At 38.2% G+C, this 25,732-nt stretch overlaps 4 protein-coding genes across 11 annotated transcripts in view; 2 read left to right on the forward strand and 2 right to left on the reverse strand.

The window, feature by feature from the left end:
• LOC124184783 (gamma-aminobutyric acid receptor subunit alpha-1) overlaps positions 1 to 1,373 on the forward strand; it is a 7,321-nt gene extending 5,948 nt beyond the window's left edge. For both annotated transcript variants that reach the window (XM_046574875.1, XM_046574876.1), the window contains exons 10-11: positions 61 to 209; positions 470 to 1,373. In XM_046574875.1, coding sequence (XP_046430831.1) covers positions 61 to 209; positions 470 to 686 — 366 coding nt within the window. In that variant the 3' untranslated portion in view covers positions 687 to 1,373. The remainder of the gene's footprint in view (positions 1 to 60; positions 210 to 469) is intronic.
• LOC124184785 (gamma-aminobutyric acid receptor subunit beta-like) overlaps positions 1 to 1,852 on the reverse strand; it is a 17,305-nt gene extending 15,453 nt beyond the window's left edge. The window contains exon 1 of the mRNA XM_046574877.1: positions 1,768 to 1,852. Coding sequence (XP_046430833.1) covers positions 1,768 to 1,852 — 85 coding nt within the window. The remainder of the gene's footprint in view (positions 1 to 1,767) is intronic.
• LOC124184782 (exportin-5) lies at positions 1,513 to 25,716 on the reverse strand. Of its 5 annotated transcripts, none has more exons than XM_046574873.1 (10): positions 25,596 to 25,716; positions 23,655 to 24,388; positions 23,203 to 23,511; positions 20,305 to 21,702; positions 19,877 to 20,137; positions 18,247 to 18,370; positions 17,764 to 18,103; positions 17,188 to 17,557; positions 16,026 to 16,236; positions 1,513 to 1,889 (listed from the first exon to the last, which is right to left on the reverse strand). In XM_046574873.1, the coding sequence occupies exons 2-9, from the start codon at positions 24,339 to 24,341 to the stop codon at positions 16,075 to 16,077; spliced, it is 3,651 nt and encodes a 1,216-aa protein (XP_046430829.1). In that variant the 5' UTR covers positions 24,342 to 24,388; positions 25,596 to 25,716; the 3' UTR covers positions 1,513 to 1,889; positions 16,026 to 16,074. The 5 variants fall into 5 exon arrangements, with proteins under 5 accessions (XP_046430829.1, XP_046430830.1, XP_046430826.1 ...); XM_046574874.1 differs by lacking the exon at positions 1,513 to 1,889 and adding an exon at positions 9,836 to 10,139; XM_046574870.1 differs by lacking the exon at positions 1,513 to 1,889 and adding an exon at positions 10,931 to 12,899.
• Positions 2,938 to 10,995, forward strand: LOC124184781 (adenylate cyclase type 9). 3 transcript variants are annotated; one of them, XM_046574869.1, is made up of 8 exons: positions 2,938 to 3,260; positions 3,639 to 3,992; positions 4,103 to 5,280; positions 5,363 to 5,617; positions 6,320 to 6,807; positions 7,393 to 7,548; positions 7,723 to 7,925; positions 8,806 to 9,434. In XM_046574869.1, the coding sequence occupies exons 2-8, from the start codon at positions 3,715 to 3,717 to the stop codon at positions 8,813 to 8,815; spliced, it is 2,568 nt and encodes an 855-aa protein (XP_046430825.1). In that variant the 5' UTR covers positions 2,938 to 3,260; positions 3,639 to 3,714; the 3' UTR covers positions 8,816 to 9,434. The 3 variants fall into 3 exon arrangements, with proteins under 3 accessions (XP_046430825.1, XP_046430823.1, XP_046430824.1); XM_046574867.1 differs by lacking the exon at positions 8,806 to 9,434 and adding an exon at positions 9,445 to 10,995 and having other exon boundaries at positions 2,939 to 3,260; XM_046574868.1 differs by lacking the exon at positions 8,806 to 9,434 and adding an exon at positions 9,445 to 10,995 and having other exon boundaries at positions 2,942 to 3,072.
• Positions 25,717 to 25,732: the final 16 nt, after the last annotated feature.

Raw genomic sequence — 25,732 nt, forward strand, 5'->3', positions numbered from 1 at the left:
CCACGCTAATTCAACTTGAGGCTAAATTGAAACAGGATTCAATCGGTCTTTGTTCCGCAGGGTACACTAGGCTCTGCGACCAGCTTGGGTATCCGCTCACCCCAGGATGCTCCAAACGTAACGTTAATGGAAAGGCAGACGCAGACGGAACGTACGTTGCCGAAATGGAGACAATTCCTGTATTGTTTGGCTGGCGACGATGGTTACAGGTTAGTTTTTAGCACGGTAGATGATTACATTGATCGATCCATCATCCGAATAGGTATTATACCTTATACAACAGAAGCCATAAGGTATTCCAGGTCATTTCAACCTGGTCAAGATCATGAACCTGATCTCGGACTCACTATCCGTTTAAACTTGGTGAAATATTATTATTAATTATTGAGAGATTGCATACGTACACGCATGCCTAGACATGCATCGTACGAATATGAGGAATAAATGTTGGAAACTTTTTACCCGACAGGAGGCAAAGACAACGAGAAGCTACAGCCGGGATCTGCGGCCGACTCGGGCAGTCCGTCAACAGACACGTGAACAGTGTATCGTACATTGACAGAGCAGCTAGAATCTGTTTCCCTGCCTCGTTCGGGCTTCTCAATGTATGCTACTGGATGTTATACGTCACCTGGCAGGACGAATTCAAATGGCAGGATCCACCGATCGCTTTCTTTTCTCACTGACTCCGTGTCCTGGCATGCGGGATCTTATTACAATATCCATATTATCTCAATCTTCGCATTCCTCGTGACAATTGAAATCACCATTACGAATTATCCATAAGCCATAAGCGTTGTATAGACTTGCCGTAAGTTTTCTAGTTCCGAGTAGAATGACAATTTGAAAAAGTGTAGAGGGTAAATTGAATCTCCAATTATGCGTGTTATTGTTCAATCGTCCGCTGATTGGCTCAATGTATGCATGTTTACTCACCCACCTGTTAATTAATTAATTGGGCGAGATCCGTCTAGCGTTTGATTGCCGATTGTGCGTCAACACTGCTGAGTTTGCACTCGTGGCAGGGTTCATTGTCAACTGACAAGATGTAACAGCTCATATTCGCAACAGTTTTCTATCGCAGCCTATCCCGCAAAGCACTAGATATTTCAAAAATGTTGCAAAAACTTTTTATTCCATATATTTCATTTCAAGTGTTTCCCAAATATTTTTTATTTTTTCTACTTACTATTTAAATCTATGATATCGTCATTGTTTTCAGTTATAACAAAGACACATTATGGCTTGCCCATTTTCACGCCGTTGACTTGTTGGCAGAAGAGCCACTGAACGCTGTTAATATATTCAATGACTTTCTCACGTTACGCAATTATATGCACTATTGGACTACGTATAATTTTATTCTATCTTATGCTATTACTCAAGCATGATTAGAGACGTGACCCTAATCAGAATGATCATGTGATAAATCATAGAATGTTTTTAAAGAAATCAACGTGTAATTTATTATTAATATTAAAATATATGATCAAGTATTTTTTTTCTGATCTAGTATACCTGACGATTCCTGCGTTTTGTCATTTACTGTGTGATTTCGTATATATTTTATCGTAGGATAGAATTCGAATAGGCCCTTATAGAGACCGGACACAAAAACGGTATAACATTTCGATAAGACCCGATTCATCCAACCGACATTTTAAGCAGGAATTTAACTTTTTCTAACCTTGTGGCAGTTACCTTGTGTAATTTTTCGTAATGGGTTAACACTATGTTCGTATCTTTATAATTGCCTCTTTTACTCACCACTCAGATATAATCTCAATATGAAACGAAGGTGTTCGCTGTGAGTTCTTCTTGTCCCGCATGAATATGGTTGACGCTCAAACATCCTAGTCACAAATCCGGTGAAGCGGCTGCAAACATTCCTAAGAAACCCCAAACTATAAATGATAAGATATTAGGAAACGGCAAGGTATCTTTAAGCGTTCACCGTAGGTGGCGTAAATTAAATCACCACCGAGTGAATATTATTATACATATATTATACCGATAATACACAGCGAAAGACGATATGAAAGAAAATATGTTCACGCAGTAAAATTAGGAGGCTGAAGTTATTAACGTTGCATAAAGAAATATAAAGGAAAAATTGATTATCACACAATTTTAAAATGACTTTCAAGGATTTGGCTCTGCAAAATATGAGTATATTGTGTTTATCATGGTTTACTAACAATAAATTCCAGACATTCCTAAAGGTGGGAAGTAAAGATGTTTCCTAAACATGAATCGTTACAGTAACGTTACTAACTTTATCCTCATTAAAAATTACTGTAATCTCGATCTACTCAATCTATTCAATTGACCGGTTTGGCCTGGTGGAACAATAATATACATATGTAATTAAATTGTGTGCACAATGGTAATAAAGAAAATAACTTAACGTAACAGGTGCAGACCTACATACTCCTCATTTTGCTATAGAATTCTATAGGCCTTGATCTAGTTAATTTGCCGATATTAAAATAAAATCTGAAGCCTTTTGGTAATGTTTTTGATATAATTTGCCGTCGACTTTTTTGTTAGTGGACTTTCTTAATGCCGAATATGTATGGAAATTTTCGAACCAGGCGGGTTTAATTAAAGCATGTATTTCTGGTCTGATTTCAACTATATTATAAGTCGAAGTTTTCTCTAAACAATATCCGTGTTGGATTCAGTCTAGACCGCTGTAACTTTTCTGATCTCTAAGTCTCAATAAAATCATATAAATTTGAATCGTTCCAATTAAACATTCGGGACCGGTTGAATTGGACCCGAGAACAGTGATTGCAGTTAGAATTGATCGAAATCACGTGAGGCGTAAGAATAAAAACACCCGGGGAATCGTGCACACACTTAAACTTATCTCCGGCGATCTTTATATTTGCTCACGGCCTTCCAACATTTTTAAATGACGCATTTCCTTGTGCAAACCGATCTGGGCGGTGTCATGGCAGCTTCGTCTGGCGCCAGGTCGCCAGTTAATCAAATATGGCCGCCCGCTAGTGGGATGGGTCGCGTGAAGGCGATTGTATTTTAATAATTTCTTATCTCCGTAGTTTCAAGGTGGATATAGTTAGCCGCGTGTTGGTCACAAGTCATCGCCCTACCATTTCCCCCTTCGAAAGTGAATAAGAACTCTGAACGACGAGGTTAGAAATGTTGCAGACTGACGCTCGTTGATATCCGCCGTCTTTAAATATCCCAACATGATCCGTCAAAGTTAACGTCAAGTCCAACTTCGAGTCGTCCGAGTAAGTACGGGGTTTAACACGTTATCTGGCTATTCGGTCGATTACCATTACCCTGCCGGTGGAATTTCCTAGAAACGATAGCGTCGAAAAACTATGCACGTCGAGCTACCTGCCAATCATTCTTGTTTGCTCGCTCTCCCACATTCACCCACACCCACATACGGATCTTCTTCAGTTATACCTATTCACGTCTGTTATTTCCCATCACCTCTTCTCTCCGTTTCTCTAACCATTTTAATGTTAAACAAGTTCGCACTCACACGACCCAACCTAATCTAACCTAACCTAACCTAAACTATGATTCGATGACATTGCAGTGCGCCATCGCAACTTGCTAACTACTCTGCATCCCTAAATCGCCTACTTTTTAATCCGTAGCGCTGGCCTTGCCACGCAACAATGCGATGCCTTTTTTCCGTCTGGTTGTAACTTTTGGCATCAGCCGGTACTCGATATGACTCCGCCTCTGAGTCGCAAACGCGGTTCATCTGTCAGCTTTACTCGAGCAAAAGATGACGAAGATACCGGAGGTGAAATACAAATATCCCTTGCCCCTTACATCCAGACCTACCTGGCCCACAGTGGTCAAGGGTCAGGATGCTGTGGCATAGGGTTACCCATTCCGTTTGAACGAGCCGCGCCAAGATCCTGGTGGCATCCTAAATTTGACTCTGAGATATTAGAGGATCAATTCAAGAGGAGCGCATATCCTCAGATCAGACTAAGATTTAGGTAAGGCTTATTAAACGGAAAGACGAAAGACACATCTTTCAAACATGTGCCAGGGTTGAAACCTGCTTTGATTGTACAACAACTCATCTTCCTCGTATCCTATATTACAGATACGCTCTTGGCTACATTCTGCTCCTTTCCCTCTCATGGCTGGCATACTTTATAGTTATTGGAATGGAAAGCACCGACACATCTGTGTGGCCAGCAGGAGCTAGCATAGCAGGAGCTTTTGGAGCAGTCGGGGCAATGGCTCTCGCAGTTCTCTACTTCACCCACACTGACTATTACCGCTTCTACGTATTGCCGACATCTTTGCTAGTCGCCTCCGTCTTATGTTTTTTGTCATTGCTGTTTGTGGCATTGGTACCCCCTCAGTCGGACCGACTGACCCGGGTAGGACACTTCGCATTGTGTACGGAGATCTTACTTCTAATATACACAGTGATACCCATGCCACTTTACGCCTGCGTAGGAATATGTTCTGTGTACTCGTTTTCCTTTGAATTTCTTACGGCGTATTTCTACAACGCTAACCAGATAACACGGTCTACCGACTACGACGATATTAGGTCACATAACGACTCGTCAAATCAAAGATTGGAATGGATTACTACGGAAAAATCTGATGTAAATAACTCAAACCTACCAACACTTATCCATTCACATAGCAGCTACTTTGCATCAAATTTAAGCAACCCTGCATCAGCAACCCCTTCCATAAATTTGGAAGGAGATGCCTCGACATGGATCATGAGAATATTAATGCAAGTATCTATACACCTGATCGGCCTTCACATTTTAATTATGACGGTTGTTCGTATGCGTGGTACATTCATGAAAGTTGGACAGTCTTTGCTGGTCCGTCGCCAGCTCGAAATGGAAAAGCAGTTGAAAGAAAAGATGATTCATTCTGTTATGCCGCCGAAAGTTGCCAGTTGGTTAATGGAGGAAAGCGAGCGAGAAAGGGAACGGGAGGACTCGTTAAAAAAAGGCTCTATACCCTCCAACAACTCTGATATAAATTCGCTCTTTCGTCCCTTCAACATGCACTCGATGGAAAACGTCAGTATTTTATTCGCTGACATTGTGGGTTTCACCAGAATGAGCTCCAATAAAACTGCCGAGGAACTGGTGGCGATTTTAAATGATTTATTTGAAAGATTTGACGAGCTCTGCGCTCATCACGGGTGTGAGAAAATTTCAACCTTGGGTGACTGTTATTATTGTGTCAGCGGTTGTCCAGAGCCGAGAGCAGATCATGCGGGATGTTGCGTAGAAATGGGTCTTGGTATGTCAGTTATCTGTCTAACCACATTCGGTCCATTTAATGGCATACAATCTTGTCTTATATATCTTATTAATGCTTTCAGCAATGATCGAGGCAATAAAGCAATTTGACATCGAGAGGCGAGAGGGCGTTAATATGCGTGTTGGAGTACACACTGGAACCGTTCTCTGTGGAATTGTCGGCACAAAGCGGTTCAAATTTGATGTATGGTCTAATGACGTTACCCTAGCAAATAAACTTGAAAGTACCGGAAAGCCCGGCAGGGTGCATCTCAGTGAGGCAACAATGCGTTTTCTTGGAGATATATATCTAACCGAGGATGGCGATGCTGTCAATGGTAAGAAAATCCTTTAATATTTTCGAGTACTTTTTTAAGAACAGTGTCGAATAAATGAGAAAATGGTTCATCAGATTATGCTTTGATACTCCATCATAACATAAAATTCCCTGACAGTCAAATCGATGAACTCTAACATTGAGGTAAAAAAAACGCTGCATTGTAAAATACTCCTTGATAACACTGACACAACTCGAAACGCGTAGATTTGTAGCATGAACAGCAAACACTATGGGAAAAATTCAAAGTGGCAGGCGGTAACTAATCCATGATCATTTGAAAATGACTCTATATATCAAGAAGTATGCTTCTGACCTGTCGGATGAGATTTGAAACAGTTAGAATTTATTTAACGACAATAGAGTGCCATTTTTCGAGTCATATTATTTTCATTGCCAAGAAGCACTATGTAACTATCGTGAAATGTCGATCAATTTAGGATTTCCCTCAAAATCTATTCCTAATTTCGGATATTTCCTAGTATTTTGGAATTATTGCATTTTTCCATTCAAGTTTCTAAGTACACAATTGCAAAGCACAAGTTGTAAAATTCACATCGTGTAGTTAGGTATGTTATCAAGTATACTCAAAACTGACGTTTAACCAGTCTGCCCATGTTGCGTGCAGAAATTGACACTGACGATGTGTAACTATACAATAATTAAAGTATAATTACACAAGCTCCGTCTTACTTTCTTTTAGGAGTCAAGTCTTACTTCATAAGAGGTCGAAAAGCGGATCTTGTTACACAATTCATGACGAACATTAATAAAGCGGGCCAAAGTCCAACACCTTCGTCATCGCCACCAGCACCACACAATACTCGTCTTCGACTAGCCTCGTGTACCAATCAAGTAAAATCTCCACGTCCCCATTATTTGCACATGGTCACAAGCCCCGCAAGCTATCGGATAAAAGCAAACTCACTACCCAGTATACTTGATTCGGACAACGACGGGGATACCGGGGATGAGAAAGATGACCTCAACAAAAGTCCTACCTCAATAGCTAGTTATGGAAAGAAAAAAGTTAAGCAAAAACCTTGGCGATATTTACAAAGGCAAAGGACGACAGAGGAAATGACTCCACTGGATAAGGGTGAAGGTAGCGAAGAGATTACACCATCTGTTAAATCGTCCCGGGTACCCACTACACATTACGAGAAATCTACAAACGGGTATTATGATCAGGTATAACCAGTAACTATTCAGTCTAACCCTTCTATTCTGATTTACTATTCTTTTAATGTTTTCCTTCTGTAATCTTGGTTACTGTATGTGCATAAATTTTATGCTACAGCGGACTCCACTTACCTGCTTTCATGCTATTTCTTATTTTTTGATTGGTTAATGCGTAACAGTTATCAATTCATTTTGGTCTCACATGGTTTGGTCACAGGTACTAAGCAGTGTCACTTGGGATAAATTTTACCTGTATTCAAGTAGAAACGGTCATAGTTATAGATAATAACTGTATGTTGATTTTACACGAAGGAAACGTTACCCTATCCAAACGTTCATTATCACACTAATGAAGTTTGCCTGACAGTTTGAATCTCTTATGTAGCTCTAACTTTCTCACAATTTCTGAATATTCATAAAATTGGCGTCGTTATTTCATCCATTTACGATTCATTACAAGAAGGTAACATGGAGATACTTTCTTCACCGATGAGTGTCAGTGAGAGAAAATAGAATTGTTCTAAAAGAATAATGTGATTTCGATTGACTGTAGAGAAATCTGTAATGACTGGCCAACATTTATTTTATTTTCAGCTAGCATTGGCTAATGGGATTGAGAGTGATCCGATGCCAGTATCGAATTTGCTACTTAATCCAAGCCAAGATCCAGCGAGTCAAGCACCATCAATTTGTAGTAGAAAAGATTCTGGAATTCGTAGTACCAGTAGGCGTAGCAGTATTCAGCAACAGGTGCGAATAGATCGATGCAACCAAATATGCATAACTTTCTAGCGTCATCTATGTATACCGAAGAAGTTATTGATTATGAAATGTTCGCTCTAAACAAGATATTTTACAGTACCTGCTCAAAAAACACTTGGACTCGCCCAGTAGCTGAATTGACTTTTCGTTTCCATGCTACAGCTGTTCCTGATGAACGGGATGGCCCAGGGAGACATATTGGGGCACAGGGTCAGTGGTTATTACACGTCTAGCCAATCAACATTAAATTCTACCCAAGATCAACCCGCCTCTGCCCCCCAATATCCATCTGCGTCCGTGGTAACAGACAGTTTTGGTGCCTGCTTTCATAAACTTAGAAAACAATCCGACCTACAGTTGATCAGGCAAGTTAAGTAATTAATTGTAAAATCTAGGTATACATAACTATGTACGTACAATATGACATGTCAGAAACTTACAAATTTTGATACACGATGGGAACTAGAACAAAAGGCTTTGGATGACTATAATGTAATCAAGAAAAATCCAGAAATACCGCACTAACCCTGATATTCAAGCTCCTTGATAAATAAAGCAAAGAAAGTTATGTTCACAAGGGAAGTTCATGCCCTGGGCACGAAGTAGTACAGCAATTAAAAAAAAAATCCCATCGTCTGATTTTACTCATAACAATTGTACGTTAAAATCTTATGACACTTACAAAGCTAGTCACCATATAAGGCAAAAAAGTTTCCATACAGAAGAATCAATCATTTTTAAACCTTAGTAATTTCACAGAGAATTTAGTATTTCAGTGCCCAATTTAGAAAATGTTGTAACAATGTTTCATCCAATGAATTATTGATTTCGTTTTGTTGGATTAAAGATATTTTATTGCTATGAATATAAATCGAGACTTTTGGTGCTGAATATGATGACGAAATAATAAAATATCTCGTACTCAATTTATACGTAAAGCTGCCCCTACCATTTTTCAAAAAAAATTATTCATGAAATTAGAAACGACTTACATTCAGAGTAGACTTGTAACCAGAACAAAATACGGTATTTTTATGGAGAACATCTTTTGGTATCGTCAGTTTGTTCCTTTCCAAGTAATTGTATTCACTGTTCTCAATTTTTGTCGTGCATAGTGCCTTGCATATAATTGAAGTAGTTTTATAAATTTTTCTTGATTTGTACACCAGCACTCCTCCACGAGTGCAAGCTTTTCCGCTCCATGATTGACCCTAAGCATACGGTATTCTATAAATGTGTGTATAGATGTACGTGAACAGCTGACCCTTGAGCGAGAGTGCAGTTTGTGTGGGCGCCGGGTGGAATTGGCCGCGTTACTCGCATTCGTGTTCGGTAACGGATAAATGACCCTGTATAATAGATACATGTATATTGATCGTAATTTATGTTGCTTTTACATACCTACGCTTTTTGCATGGCATCCTAAGTATCACTATTTTAATCATTGATCATTTTATTATGATCAGACTGCGTGAACTGTGCCGATACTTTACTAGACGTACCAAGTTTCAGATTGAAGTATATTTAATAGCTTTTATATAATCTGCAGATAGGTATCTCGAATAATTATTAAAATGTATTGATTCAATTTTATATTCCAGCTTCTTTTTAAATCAAAATTGCGTATGCAAACTATTACTACTAACTTTTTGAAAATGCATCAACTCTCCTGAAGTCCCATTAGTGTACAAATCAATGAAAATGATTAAATTCACATATCAAATTCAAATGAGATGCAGATAAAATTTTTGCTTCTTGATCATTACACGTTAGAGAGATGATACGTGTAATATATGACAAATTCCCGACGAACTTAAAAAGATAGAAAGCAAGTTAAACAGACAATTGTCTTTATAATTATAAATGCGAACCGTATTGCTTCAGATGTGTCCAGGACAACGTGAGCTCGCAGCGTTCATACTTCGTAAAACCCCCATTGTCGAGCCTAACGCTGTTTTTCAAAAATAAAGAATTGGAACAGGAGTACCGGGAAACAGCACACAAGTCCAGCGAAGGTGTTGGCGACAATCCGCCAACGTTGGCAACATCCAGATTCAACACATATTTCGACATATTAATATCAGCTCTGGTGTTTACCTCGGTCACTATATCCTTATTCCTGTTGTATCCACCTACGACATACTACATTGTATTCTCAACGTTAGCTACTTTAATCCACCTATTTGCCGTTTCTTTGTGCATAAGGCAAATTTTGCATCCCAATACGACGCACACAACGTTTACACAAAAGATATTCAAATTTTTCTCAAAATGGCATCCCTGGCATATATGCGGGGGTGTGCTCGTCAGCTTGCCGATTATTTCGATTTTAATAAACCTCACCCGCGACACGATTTTCATGCAACAGAACCATATTGAGTATTACTACAGCTATTTGGTGTTTGTTGGCTTGGTACACTTTTGTAATTTCACGCAACTCAATTGCTGGATGAAGAACTTGCTCGTTACGCTTACAGGGTTAGTGTTTATAGGCTTAATTGCTACTCACATATCTACTTACGACGACCATGATGATGGAAATCTGTTACCCCAGAATAACGAAGAACGTCTTTATGAATCTGAAATTTATTTGGACATGGTGTTACTTCTCCTTCTCGTGTGGTTTCTCAATCGTGAATTTGAAATCAGTTATAGACTGAGCTTTCACGGAAATGCGGTTGCAGCAAGGGACAAGGCTAGGGTTCAGTCAATGAAGAATCAGGCTGACTGGCTCCTGCATAACATTATACCAAAGTATGTAGCCGATCAATTAAAGACTACTGCAAAATATTCTCAAAACCACAAGTCTGTCGGAATCATATTTGCAAGTATTGTCAATTTCAATGAGCTCTACGACGAATCTTATTTGGGGGGAAAAGAATACCTTCGCGTGCTGAACGAACTTATTGGCGATTTTGACGAACTTCTTGAAAAGTCGGAATTTTCAAACGTGGAAAAAATCAAAACAATCGGCAGTACATTTATGGCTGCGAGTGGTTTGAATCCTCAGGTACGGCAACAAAACGAGCACAAGTGCACTCATTTGTTTCAACTCTTGGAATTCGCGGTAGCGATGCATAAAGTTATCTACGATTTCAATAGAGATCTCCTTGGATTTAAATTGATATTAAGGATTGGATATAATTACGGGGATGTAACTGCTGGTGTGATCGGTGCTACAAAGTTGTATTACGATATATGGGGGGATGCAGTAAACATAGCGTCTCGCATGGATTCAACTGGTGTTGCAGGAAGAATACAATTGGCAAGTAATTGCTTGGACGTACTTGCAGGGAGATATGATTTCGAACCAAGGGGACAGGTATATGTAAAGGGTAAAGATAATATGGATGTGTTTTTATTGATCGTCAAAGGTGCGGAAGGCGATAGTTGAAAGTTATTAATAAATGTTTTCGATGATATTTTAAGGTAAAAGTTATTCAATCCTTACTGTGAATCTAAGTTTCACTGACCCAGGTGTCCGATTTCTTTCACCAGCCCAGCGTCCGTTGCATCGGGAGATGTTTGTGCAAGAGACGCCAAAGCTCGAATAGGGTTGTCACGAATTACAACTTTCAGGATCTCCTAATTAACTCAGGTTGTGCATGCAAAAATTTTGCCATTTTCGTATGACTGTAGTAGCGATAGCTTACATTATGCGACAGTAATGTTCATTCCAAGTAAAACTATCTCAGATAGTAAAGGAGTGGTACCTTGGCTCTTGCTGTGGCATTCCAGGAAAGCGTGGATCTCATTTGCAAATTGCAACATGAATTAAGTTTAAGCATCGATGACTGGTAGAAAAAAGTAGATTGTCACAATAAGTGAGCAAGTAGTTCTAAGAATGTCAACACATTTTTAATTCCGAGTTTTTCCAGGTTTATAACAACCCTAAGAACCTGTACCAAGGAAAGAACTACCTTGTACCTTAAACCTTGCACGTAGTGCATACAACCTTGCTCAATTGTATCGATCGGTCTATAAATTTATCAGATCATTAGTGTTTTTTTTTCATCTGTATGGTTCGAAAGAGTTCCTACGTGAATATTCCTTCCAATTTTCCTATGAGATGAGTTTGTGTGTGTGCATGTATCTGCCTGTGGCTGCGTGATGCTGGGCACATGGCATACTTTTGCTTTTATATTTCCGGGTGTCGCTTTGCAAGACTATATATTCTGTGGTCACATTGTCTCTAGTTTCAAATGGCTGTCATGACTATTGGAAGACTCGAAGGTTCATTTGTTTCCAATATAGAAAATCATCATCTTGGAATTGGGTAATCTGAGCGCCTCTATTGTTATCAAGCCACGGACATCCAGTGTATTATAACGAGTCCAATTGCTGGGATTTTTTTCTAGATAGGAGTACAGATGGGAGTTCAAAAAACATTGAACAGATATTTAAAAATTTAGTTCAACAGAGTGATAAAATTCTATTGGTGCGTAATATATGTATGTACAATTATTCTTCAAATTTGACATCAATGTCAAGGCGACGAATATTATAATTACAAAAGTGCCTTGAAGATTATGACAACTTTGAAAGTTAGATAATTACGACATATTCACTTCTTCAGCTTGACAATATTATCAGATTTACACATGTATTATTACAGTCTGCAATGAAATGAAGCCTATTGCAAATACCTTAACGGTTTTTCATTCATTTCAAATAGAAACTATAGTACAACTATGCAGAATAGAATTCAGTTGCATGAAATTAATTGTGATTCTAAATAGGCTGCACTGACTGCGGCGATACATGTATTTCAGATTCGCCCATAACCAGTATTTGTTGAAAAGTGACAAAAATACACTCGCTGCAGTCAATGCATCCCAAATGCAATCGCCGCAAGTACATACCTATTGTAGCTTCAAAATAAGACCAATAAAACGATTTATGATGATTGAAGCGTATAATAGTACTATTTATGTCTGTGTATGCTGAGGCAATAAACTGTAACTAAATACTCAATTGTAAAGTTTATGCTTTTTATGAATATATGTGTGATGTGTAATAATATGTACATATAATGAGGTTGGAGGCTAGGTCAATTGATCTATCAAAATGTGGGATCATGTACCTGAGTCACACGCGTTCTGTGTAATTATTATATAAGTTAGCTGCAAGACAGATTAACGAGATTTGGAATGGCCAGTATTCATTTTCACAGTTCTCATTTTTATTGCTAGTCCGACAGTAGAGATTAGGATACCCGCTGGACGTGTACCAAAATGGCCCATATTTAATCACAGTAAACATTTAATCACTCAAACGTTCTTCTGCGCATCGTTCCATATTTTGACATGATTAATATGTAACATGAGCTGTGATCGTGCCTGTAATGCAAATGTAAAGGAATGTTTATTTTGTATAGTGTAAATTCAACTAATATATCCAGATATGTGTGGCTAGTTTGTAATGCGAAGAATTAGATAATATATTTTTTAAAAATGCACAATCTCATTTGTATTTTCCTGCTCCCTTCCGTGATTTAAAGACACCCAAAAAAACCTGTATACAATGTATCAGTAGCAATTGAATTTAGCAGGATATCCCCTCGTCTTGCTCATAGTTCAGTGAATTTTGATACGCTTACATATTATTGTCAATTTTTTTTTTCTCATTTTTTAAATACAATAAAATATAGATTGTACGTATATGTACACTGTGCGTGTATAAGTAGACGGACAGGCTGAAACAACTCTGCCTAGCAAATACGACGATTGTGGCTGCTCCACACAACTCTTTCTCCTCGAATACACAAATATTACAACGTTTGCATGGGTTCAACCATAAACATGGTATGAGCTCGGGACTCACACCTGTCAAGACTCAGCACAGGTATGTATGTAAAAGCGTACTCTGCACTGAGTGGACTGTAGTAATACAAATTTTTACAAAAAATTCCGCTGACGAATAATGAAACATTCATTTTATAATATACATGTTTTATATGGGTGGGAGACCTATTGCTATCACGTGACGTATCAATATAATGAAATACGAACCTGCGCCATGTAAAAACTGTAATGTACATGTCAAAATAATGAGTAGCATGGTGAATCATTGATACGAGAATAAATCATGATAAGAAATAGAAATTAAACGGTAAATTGTCTACTATAAGTGCTTTTTAACGAGCATATACGTACGTTGTTTTTCCCTGAGAAAAACGTCAAGCGCTCTGCATCAATAAGAAGACATTAGTAAAATTTGTTCAACTAAATGTATACCAAATCCTACCAAGTTTAAGTTTCTTTTTTTTGTACCAGAAGTAGCATATCACTCAGTGCAAATGAATGATGTTCATTGCTTTCTGCGCTACATCCATCATCGACTCGACTACTTTCTAGTTCTATGAGCACTAGTGCTTATAAAAACTACACAATATTCTCGTTTCTGACAGAAGGTAGCACAGAAAATAGAATGTGTTGGATGGACGCGTATAGGGACTTCTTGACTCGTGCAGCAATTTACATTCGTTGATAATAACTATTAGACTGGCAACACATTATTGTACGAAATAATATAAATCTAAACATGTGCCTTGAAGGGGTCAATTGTAGTATTACATGATTTTTGACTCTACAATGTTTTAAAAATCAACACTTTTTGGTGAAAATTTCGTAAAAATTATTTTTAAAAGACGATGAGATATTAATTTTTGCATAATATTGAAAATGTCGCACAAGTGAATGGTTCCAATTAATTTTAGATTAAAATCTTGATCCTTGCTATATGTCTTTTTCAAACCATGACCTACCAAAAAAGTATAAAAGTGATAAATTGTAACTCTACATTTGTATCCTATTTTCAAATGATAAATTATGAAGCGCAAAAGTCTATTCGTGTAAAAGTAATCAAATTGGACTCTGCTGTTTCGTGTTTCAATTGTCTAAAAATCTGTGCACCCGAACAAAGTTTATTCTGACCACCTAATTTTAGTAAGTCAGAACTAAAGCTTACAGCGCTAATGTATAGCATACGCCGACTGAAGGACACATCCCATATTGGCTTCATTCGCCATTGCCATTGGTCAAAAGCTGCTGGCACCAGCATTATATCTGACCGACTAAAAAGAGAGGTGTCAAAGGCAATTTTACGTAGGTGTACATTATCGAAAACAGTAGGAATATCTTTCTTCATTCACGGCCACGCGCACGCGCAACATCCACAAACATCAATCTTTAAGAAGCAATATTAGGCGCAAATGTCAAGATGCTCAGTGAATCACGTATTCACGTATAAACTAATGTGCAATTAAGCGTTGTGTTATCATTTCATCTTCTTGGTGATATTCGAATCAAATTCGAAGTGCAACGGTATACATGCTTTGTAAATTTATCTAGTTCTAACTGACAGAAAGCTGTATAGTTGCTGCAAATCAGTATATTACAGCTATCTAAGCCTGTGCGGTTCGTCTGTATGTTCAAGGAGAATATAACATGACTAAAAAGGATAAAATGATTCCGTACATTTTGTACCTAGAGTTATATTCCGTAAAAGGCACGAATGTAGCAATCTTCGCACAATATATTGACAAAAAAAGATATATTTTGAATTCTAATTGCAATTCATTGCACTGGGTCCTAATTTAAGAACTACATCTCCAATTAACATTCTGCAAAAGCTACATCTGATAACATTAAAAAGAAACAGAAAACATAAATTTTGTGCAACTGTGACACATTAGCCAAAATATGAGACACCAGTGACAAACCACTATCATTTTTCTTTGTGCAAGGATGTCGAAAATTTCACGTAATTTTATTTACCGTTTAATAAATAACTATTCCTAAAAGTTGAAAGTATATTTCTGAAAAAAATATTTCTATTGCATTACCATTAGTCACAATAATGGTGCAATTAACGATTCAGCTGGACTTGTTTAATAGTAATTGTCAAATTTGTACCAGAACCATTCAATTTACAACATTGTGTGTCAAGACAAAAACACAGTGCCTTTATAGAAGACACAAATGAAACTTGTAAATGAAATTCATCATCTCGATTCAACCAGTCTGCTGAAATGCACATATCATGCATGACTGAGTGTAATCTCTGACCATTGACAATTTCAGATCACGTGAAACTATCAATAAAATATGTTTACATTATGAGTAAATTACTTATAATTCAATAATTCAATATAATAGAGTATATTAATATATTACAGACATTATCTTTTCAAAATAGGAACGTACATGTACGACATATGCCACACTCATGTAAAAAAAAACAAAAGAAAATGAAAAAAGCAGAACTCAATATGGAATTCGACCTTCAAGCTGTACTCCGGCAGTCAATTAACTAAGACAGTATAATTATCAACTATTTCATATTTCTAAGATTAAATAACGTGGAAACCAGACGCTGTTGTCGTGTGTGATAACCAATCTTGTAAACGTTAAGATTGTTCTTACTTTCAAATTATGGATTTTTTTACAACAATTCATACTCACACAATAAATTACTCCATGCTCGAGAGATGTGGCGATCATGAGCCATGTGCTACGTGGGGCTTGCAAAAAGTGCTGTGAGGCCTGTTTCGGACGGACCTTTCGATATATCGTCGACACGAAGTGGCCGTGGCTTGCCAGGGACATCCAAGCGCGGGAGATTATCAATTTTGACTTCTTTTCGAAACAGTTGACCCATGCTCCTACCTATCAACTGCAATAAGAGTAAACAGTTGGTTGAAGCTCACAAGAGAAACTTTTGGCTTAAGGAATTAGTGTAATGCTCCTTTATTTCTATATATATGTGTAATTAGCAACAATGAACAGTGATACTGTGATTGGTTTCTTCCACCTAAATTCAGGTAACTTTTACATCGCTGCCAAGCAACAGTGCAATTGCAGCCAACTATTGGTTTTTCACAATCTAATGTGACATTGCCGTATATATTACCAAGAAATTGGACATGATTAGCTGCAGCACAAAGGGAAAGCGATTTAAAATGAATTGGTTAAGTGTCACATTGAAATTTGATTCGAAAAGTGAATCTTATTGTATGAGATTAGGTTAGATAGGATCGTAGCATCTAAACCGGGCTAGTATTCCATTACTACCTGGTCTGCCAGTATTGAAAATCTAGTGGGGAAGACGCAGAGATAACTAACAATCTGAAAGCACGACAGACACAACAATGTCATCAGTATTGAATGCGAATGACAGAAACTGAAAGCTGTATTCCAATTCATCTACATACGTTCATATTCTTTTTCACCCATGATTGAATTATCATAATGGGCCAATGGCGTATTTTAATAATTTCGATTTATTTTGAGGTACTTACATGGAGTGCATTACGAAACTGTCGAGTTTTGAGAAGAATTACTAAAACAAATTGCTGGTAATCTCATTTCTAAACTGTCTATGATAAATCGAATAAGAATTTGCATTTTTCGGAATATTTTATCCTCATTTCGTTTTTCGAACTACGAGGCTAATTTTTCACTGATTCAGCTGCAATGCTCATCTCTCTCATGTTACAATTGTGTTGTCAACGATCATACATATACTCATTGCCAGTGACACGAATTGCCCAGAAATATAATCTACCCTGGGACTCAGTCTATATAAGATGTTTGTTATGTGTAATAAAAAATTTAAGTATCTCACGTGATTTGTGATTTTCTTGAATAGATCCTTCTTTCCCTTTTCGACCTTGTTTCCTTTGGTGCTGATGACAGTCATCTTTTCATCGAACCTTTGCAAATCGGCCGGGTTGACGCCTGGTATCTGTTGCATCACCTCAATTATGTTTGGAAACTTGGGCCTCAGACACTCGTAAATCTGTGCTCCTAGCGTTATAAGAGACCCCTGGTTAGCCTCATGTTGCCCGTGAAGTTGAAGTCCTTGGAGAACGGCTACCATAACATGGGCAGCCATTGCTGGTGTAAGACTTCCATCAACAGCTAATGCTCGCACAATTGGCCCAGTGAGGAGAGTTGCCTTCAAGCTTGCATTGGAATCGTTCCACGATAATGCGCTAAATGAATGCAAGGAGGTGCTGAATTCACATTTGGGTGTGTACAAAGACACACAGAGGTATACTTATTTGCGATATACAGATCTTGATCATATATGCTACAACGAACGATTCACGAATATATTTTGAAACCATTTTCACAAGAAATTAGTTAAGCAAGTTGTCATGATGATACATGTTGCAAATACAGATGGAAATGTATTTACCCCAATACGCAGAGAACAACACTGTGACAAGTTGATGGATGCCTCAGTAGAAGAGTTCCAAGCTCACTGACTACCTCAGCAACGATGCTGCTACCCCTTGTGGAAGGTGTGTCGATTGCCATTCCATCGGTATCCTGTTCCATGAGGTCAGGTGGTGAAGCGTCGCTAGCTGCCCCGCCGACGAGAGCTACCTTTAGTACATCGACGAAATCTCGGGTCAAGTTTCTGTTCAACATGTCGTCGATAACTTCTTGCACGTTTGTGCAATTCTCTTCATCTAATCCCCCAGACTCGTACAACTGTGTCATGTACTTCCACTTTGCTGTCAATCTCTGGCACACTGTACAAATATAAGTATCTCTCAGTTATTTCTGATTTAATGTTATTTTTCTTGTTGTATAATTCTGTTTAATTCTACGCTTTGCCCTGAATGCTGCATCATTCAGTTACATGTACAGATGTTATGAACATTGTGTAACTCACTGTGAGTTGCTACGTGGGCCAAGACAGGGATGAGAACAGTTTCGTAGTACGCTGGTGGACATGAGTAGATAAAAGGCTTCATAAACACCCGAATAATCGGACGTAGTCTGTAATCTGGAATAACCTGAACCCATACAATGTTAATCATGTAGAACACGCCTGTTATTGTCAGTATTGCACCATCATTGAGATTAAAAATGGGATATGGAAAAAACTTGAGAAGGTCCTCAGCTAGTAAATCTGGGATCCAGCAGTATTTACTCTATTGTAGAATCTTGGTGATCGGTCAAGGAAAGCTACAGCTGATTATTTACGCCGTTGGATCCGGACAGCTGAAAAAATGTCGAGGATGAAGAACCACAGGATCTTCCTTCTTCGATGTAAGAAACAAGGAATAATGCCCAAACATTTAAATTTCTCAAAGACTCTTCTTCATCCTCGACATTTTTTCAGCTGTCCGGATCCAACGGCGTAAATAATCAGCTGTAGCTTTCCTGTGTGTAAGCTCGATGTTGTGAATAAAGCCCATGTTCTCAGAAGTAATCCAATTTTAAACTGATGAATAAGAATTCTCGACCTCGTATATAATCTATTATAGAATCTTGGTGATCGGTCAATTAAGTAAACGTATTTTTAGTTTTGTGAAGAACCCAATTATTATAAAAGACTATTACTAGAAATGTGCAACATTGTAGGTCACACCAATTCCGTTAATCTTAGACAAGATGTTGAACATTTAAGTAATATTTACAAACAAACCTCTAATCTCCGCCCACACAACAAATATTGTTTAACCTTAACTAGATACAAAAAATTTTTGTCCCCATAACACAGTTTTTCTACATAATTTTTTTGACAAAATATTTTTTGTTTTTCTGTATAATTGTTTATATTAGGTTCACCTTCACTCTGGATCATATTTGTTTCTCCCATCAGTCGTTATTCACCTGTTGACCCAATCGGTTCAGCCAACAATAATTTTTGTTAGACATGTGGAACATAGTCATAAAGAGCCTACCTCCACTTCTTGGACACTTTGCAAATTAATTTTACTGCTACAAAGACCTTCTTTAAAAACCTTTTAACACAATGACATATTGACTGTGAAGAAACATAGTTCTTTAATCTTTTTAATTAATGACTTCCAACTATTAACTCCTACATGTAAAATAACTAGAAGATTGACATTGACTACCGTCACTCAAAGAACATTGTCTCCACTAACTGTAAATTGTGAATTCGACTACATCTCAGTCCACTTACTTATAAAAAAAGGTAAATAACACTTTAAGCCATTCTTTTTTCAATTAATCAAATTGTTCTTACTAACCAATAATATATAATAGCCCTAAGAGTATTACATCTATAATATTAATGTCTGATTGTACTTCTAGTATTATAATTTAAAAAAAATTTTTTTGTTGTTCTTGACAGTTAAATAAATAAATCGTTCTGAGGAGGGCCCATATCCGGGTCGAAACGTTAACTACAAATACGTTTACTTAATTGACCGATCACCAAGATTCTATAATAGATTATATACGAGGACGAGAATTCTTATTCACCAGCAGTATTTAGTTAATTGATTATATGCGCTATCAATGTATGTAATTATTCAACAAATATTTACCTCCATATTGGAAAAAACGGAGTTGAGCAGAGCAGGCGCGAGACCAGACAACTGGTAGAAGTCACGACCAATTGTGTGACAACCACTTCCCAACATGTGGTAGCAGTTGTCATGGATGTTTGTGAGAAAAGTCTGCATTTTGACTACGGGGGCAATTGTGGTTTGGTCAGAGTCTGCCAGATTGTTGTCATTGCTGGAAGAATTCAACCCCAAGAGATTGGATTTTTCTGATTCCAAAAGTCCGTGAGCTGATCTGTATCCCTAATACCCGGGGACATACATCATTATTGAGGCACATACAGACGAATAGACATGAGGATTGATGGAATTATTTACTATTAAAACTAGGTATGTATTAAATTGTGATTGAATTCAAACTTTATACTGTTCTCGAATAACTGTTATTGCCATCGACCTTGTGCACCTACCTCAGATAACACAGCGAGAGCCTCGGATGTAAAAAGTGCATTCATAGCTCTGATGAGAGCAAACAGTGTTGGCAGTAGAGGAATCACATGTGGACTGGCTGGATTTCTGTACACCGGGTTGCCACTCTCGCTCAGTGCTGCTAAGAAGCCCCCCCTAGCTGCCCGGTCGGGATCCTCAGGTACGGAGCAGCGTTTTACAATGCTTAAAATTGTCGCAATGCAAAACACGAGATCTGCACGGTTTTTTAATGTTCGTTCTCCCAAGTTGTTTTCAACTGGGTCACAATTTAAACCGACAAATCGTATAAACTCTATGGGGCCTTTGAAGGCCTCGGCACCAAGTGTAACGAATTGTGACTGCCCCTGGTTGATAACTTCGGCAACAAAGCGTGTTTGCCTCTCGTAGTCACAGAAATGATTAGATATGAGCAGCAAAGCTTCATACAAGGTGACGCTTTCCATCTTAGTAAGCTGACTAGGTTCCTGCACCAAACCCAGAACTGTAGTATGGATTTGTTCGAAAACTGGGAGAAGCAGTAGTGGATATTTCAATCCAATTTTGACCATCAAACTTGCGGCGTGACGCCTGACGTTCTTAACAGCCCTCGACCTGTTATCTTTGGTTTCACCTTGTCCCTCAAATACCAATGCAGCAAATATTTTTTCCAACACACGTGGAAGAATGGTGACACCAGGCATCTCCATGGACCCGGTCGACATAGAAAGGAAGACAAATAACCCACTCACACATGACAGTAGAGCAGATAACAGCCATGGGTCTAAGGGTGAATAACTCAGGCATAATTCCAATAGCTGAAGGCCGGTCTGCACACTCGGCCGTTCGTTTACGTGTAGTATCCTCGAGGACACAGAATCTAATGCCTGGGCGAGTGCCTCCCACTCTAGATAGACTGGGTCATTTGGGTTACTCTTATACCCTAAATTCGTCAGGCCCTTTGTTATTTTGGCAGATAACCATTGCTGCACATAGGCAAAAGTGACCAAAGGTGCCACCATGGTCGCATGACGAAAACCCTCAAGGAGATCCATCCTTAGCCGATGAAAGAACACGTTAAATTCTTCTTCTGAATCATAGTCAGAGATACTACAGGTTCCATTTGTAAGTCTGCCGTTTGTGTACGATACTTTGATAAGTTTAGGTGCGGTACACTCGACGAACTTTGGCACATAGGTCAACAATAGCGGATCAGCCTTGATTTGGTCATGTTTGAACAACATTATCCATATGGCATTAGCCATATGCGACAGAGTCAGACTTGAATGGGTGGTAAATGTCATTACGGCATCCAGATATAGATTGAAATGAGCCGGACGTACGGTCGATCCATCTTCCTTGCCCCAAAGTATACAAAGTTGCGTAGCCATGCCGGTCAATATCTATGATAAATTAAGGATACAAGAATTGTTAAGAATGCACTTAAAAAAATATGACAGTGTCATTATTTGTAACCAACTGCATAATGTATTTATTCGTTTGTATGCATGGGAAGATCCATTGTACGTATATGTCTACATCTAGCATTTCATCGAATTGTGATGAAATAATATAATGTATTTATTCGTTTGTATGCATGGGAAGATCCATTGTACGTATATGTCTACATCTAGCATTTCATCATGTCAAAAATGCGAAAACACAGTTTTGAAATCAGTATATAAGACAAATTAATTAAGATAAAATTCGGATAATATTATTACAAGTCTGAGAGAACAGAGCGTAGCAGTGGGTAGCTGTGATAAGATTAGTATAGTAAAAAAGTTATTAGACTCATGTAAAGATGATTAAGATTACCCGTAGCAGTTAACTCAGTAAGTCAGAAACTAAGTTTGCAACGGTAAAGGGTGAACCTACTGAAGGGTGTGGGCAGTCGACAAAACTCGGGTGTAAAAATACGTAAAGAAGAATAAAGTTCTGTTCACAGCTAATTAATGCAAACAGTGACGAATTTTAGGCCATTTGTAGTATTGGCATATAGAAGTGGAATTGGAAAACAATATGAAAGTTAATGGAGGTAATGTTTTCCAAGACTTTTTCAAGGTTCACGTTGATTCTACTTATGTGCTACTTTGAGACCTGATGTTAAATCAGACCTAATATGTCGTGAAACGAATTTTGTAGTATTCAATCTAGCCAATCATACAGAACATACAATAAGTAGTAAGTACTCTGATGTTACTAGGGTGGTTCTTGAAACGAATTTTGTTGAATTTTCACGGAGCCTTCGCCTGTATTAGTTCCAAATAAATATATCAAAATCATTTCAAAGCACGAATCTATATCGACTACAAACCTCGGGCAAGGGGATTGAATTGCACCATTTAAAAGATATGGGGTTTTCCATGCAAACTCAGTTAACGTTTGATCGTGACATTTTTTAGTACCATTCAGGATTTTTCCTACATTAGTACGATCTCTGAAAACCTTCCAAAAAACCTTGAAACTTTTTTTAATGACGGTAGTCACCTATGAATTTTTAATCCCATCTCAAAAATACCCTAATTGATTTTTGCAAACTAAGGAAAACAAACATTCCGCTTTCAAAGTAAAACAATTTCACCCAGATTCAGAGTGGAAGTGCATTTTTTTTTCGTTTTTGTGAAATTGTGTTTTCTAGTTTAATACCTGTTTAAAATCTATTACAATCCATGTATTCGCATCTCTGAATGACTACTGATTTTTTAAAATTCTTTTTCCAGTCCTAAAACACTCATTATTTTTTTCAAAATTTTATAACAGAATTTGAACAGGAACGAATAAATGACCCTATATGCGATTAGAATATAGTACAAGTGTGTAATAGAGTTGCACTGATGCAAAAATACAGATGCGGGTCAGTGCAATTACTTGCATTTGTTATCATTTAGTCAGTCACGTACCTGAATCAGTTTTTTTAAGAACAAATAATAATTCTCCTCCGAGTTATTTGGTCCTGATGGAGGCGCAGGCATTGTCGCAGCACTGTAAATGCATCGCAAAGCCTCTTCAGAATAAAGAATCATCAATTGCTTCCTGTCTTCCGCTTTACCCTTGCGATTAACAATCTGCAACAGACACTCTGCAGCTGGGCATTGGAATGTTGGGTTGCCGAGCAGTACACAAAGGATTTGCAATAACCGACCATCTTCTGCCATCACGTGAGCTATCGACACCCATTCCACAAATCCGGTCAAGGTAAGCAGAACAACCTGAAAACACAATGAAGTGATAAAACAACTTTTATTTGTTGCTTTTTGCCGAGAACTCGCAAATTCCAAAAATGACGCAAGTGTACGTTTGAGAAATGACTCAACCTCAGAAAAGTGAAACTGGTTTGTATCAATTTAGTTACCTGGACAACTTTTCCATGGGCAGTAGCTTCATTTACATGGCCCAAGCTGTTTGCTTCTTGGAACTTTGTAAAATGTTGTTCGATCAGTCTTAAGAAGAAGGTAAATATTTCTGCCATGTTGGTTGTCAATGCCTGATATATATCTTTTCTTCTCTGGTTTGACTCCAATGTTTGCAGTAGAGCAACATCCTCAACCAGTCTCAAAAACACCAGCAGTACCAGTTCTGTTTGGCTTTCGCCTCTGGTACAGGCATGGCTGAGCTCAGCCAAAAGTGTAGGCCACTGCTGCGGCCATTCCCGTTTGATCATTTCCACAATCACGCGGGATAAGGCATCTTTTATGTGCGTTTCTTCTTGCATAAACGGTTCCGTACCGTCTTGCAGTAATTTCATGGCATTCTCTTTAATAAATAACTTTTCGGGCTGTGACATCTGGGTCCACCGGTATTTCACACAGTGTTCCATCAGCTGTAGCCCAAAATGTCGCACGACCGAACTGCTGTTTACATATTTCTGAGCAAGGAATAGGCCACACTGGGCACACAGGGGAGATGATTCCTTGAAACGTTCACATGCCGCGTAGGCTTCGAGGCGCTGTTCGTGTGGTATGCCAGGTGACATCATCACCTCGACGACTTGAGCTAATTCAGCCGATATCTGGGCAACATCCCCCACGCCCGCGTCCATACCTCCTTGGTTAAAGCACCAAAGGCCAGCTACTTACTTGCCTGCTACTGTAAAGAACATACCTGTGATACCTCAATAGCTTTACAAGCAGTTGCATGAAATGATGTAACAATCACTCTAAATTTCTAATGCTCCATTGTTTGCTCGCAATTACTTCTGACTTATCTAAATAAATAGGTCAATTCTCAATAATATAGTGGAACCTCATCTAGTTTCGCGATTATTCGAGTTCGTCTCATCGGCGACAGACACAAATATCTGCTGTTTCTAAGTGCTAATAAATATATAAGTCTATTGCAGTTGAACTTTATTTTTGTAATGCGTTCTTTCCGAAGACGTGTGTATTTGTTTGTATTTATAGTCATTGTTTAATGTTTTTGATTTAATTTAAACACACATGTCTGTTTGTTAATAGAGAAAATCGTCATTAATATTTAACATTTCTTAAAAATGTATTATTTCTTTATTTCCTGCTATCCGAGTGTTTTGATTATTTGAGCTAGGATGGGTACACAACGGCTTGGATTAGCAAGATTTTGCTGTATAAATTACATGGCAATAGCGATCAAGGTGAGATTTATTTACCTTTCATACCTTAGTAAACTAATTTAATTCACAATGCTGTTAAATTTCCTGAAACACACTCAACGAGTTGAACCTACATACTTATGACTTGACGCTCAAATTAAATTTCATTGCTCATTCGAGTGGTTCAATTTTACTCGAATTCACTTCATGCATACTGGGCAATAAAACTTGCAACCATATGTTTCTGTTTCATATTTACTAAAGTATGAATCCGTTTTTCCGTTGACACAAAGGAAAAGACACACATGCTGTTACTTCCAACCCGCGTTAACAACTGACTCATGACTTCGTTGATGCTGATATTATATGTACACAAATACTCTATATGTACATTCGAAGATATCATGAATTTGATCGGTGAAAAATTTTTGGCTTCCTCGCCGTTAGAAAAAAAAAAATAGTCAACGCGGGTCGAAGAGTCTATAATGCAAATTTCAGATAAATCTGGCTAAATTGGTAAGAACGATCGTCTACAGAGAACACGCACGATGCACACGCCGCCGACCATGCCTTGACAGGTACCAGGAAACAAGGAATATTACCTGAAATGTCGTGCGCGTTTTCGGCAAGCTAAGTTCAAGAATTCCTCTCGCACTCCGATGAACAAGACAGGATAACAGTCCAAATCACGAATAACATTACTATTGAGAAAAAATTGATAATTACCCCAAATGATCGTTCCGCGATGCGGCTCGCTAACGGCTGGACGATGCGTACTCGCATGTGGTGCCCCCTACGGGCGAGCTGTGAAGTTTCAATTTTAAATCACCGACATAACACCCCGCTGGGATTACGCCGAACGA

Source organism: Neodiprion fabricii, chromosome 6, assembly GCF_021155785.1.
Source record: "Neodiprion fabricii isolate iyNeoFabr1 chromosome 6, iyNeoFabr1.1, whole genome shotgun sequence".
Lineage (NCBI taxonomy): Eukaryota > Metazoa > Arthropoda > Insecta > Hymenoptera > Diprionidae > Neodiprion > Neodiprion fabricii.

What these genes read in the sequence shown, in the direction of transcription:
- LOC124184782 (XM_046574873.1), bottom strand. Translation starts at nt 24,341, where the DNA reads ATGGACGCGGGCGTGGGGGATGTTGCCCAGATATCGGCTGAATTAGCT. An exon ending in TCTTAAAAAAACTGATTCAG is followed by an intron (nt 21,703 to 23,202) that starts GTACGTGACTGA and finishes AATTTATCATAG; the next exon opens with ATATTGACCGGCATGGCTAC. An exon ending in CTCTCGCTGTGTTATCTGAG is followed by an intron (nt 20,138 to 20,304) that starts GTAGGTGCACAA and finishes CCCGGGTATTAG; the next exon opens with GGATACAGATCAGCTCACGG.
- LOC124184781 (XM_046574867.1), top strand. Translation starts at nt 3,715, where the DNA reads ATGACTCCGCCTCTGAGTCGCAAACGCGGTTCATCTGTCAGCTTTACT. An exon ending in TTGCGTAGAAATGGGTCTTG is followed by an intron (nt 5,281 to 5,362) that starts GTATGTCAGTTA and finishes TAATGCTTTCAG; the next exon opens with CAATGATCGAGGCAATAAAG. An exon ending in GTAGCAGTATTCAGCAACAG is followed by an intron (nt 7,549 to 7,722) that starts GTGCGAATAGAT and finishes TCCATGCTACAG; the next exon opens with CTGTTCCTGATGAACGGGAT.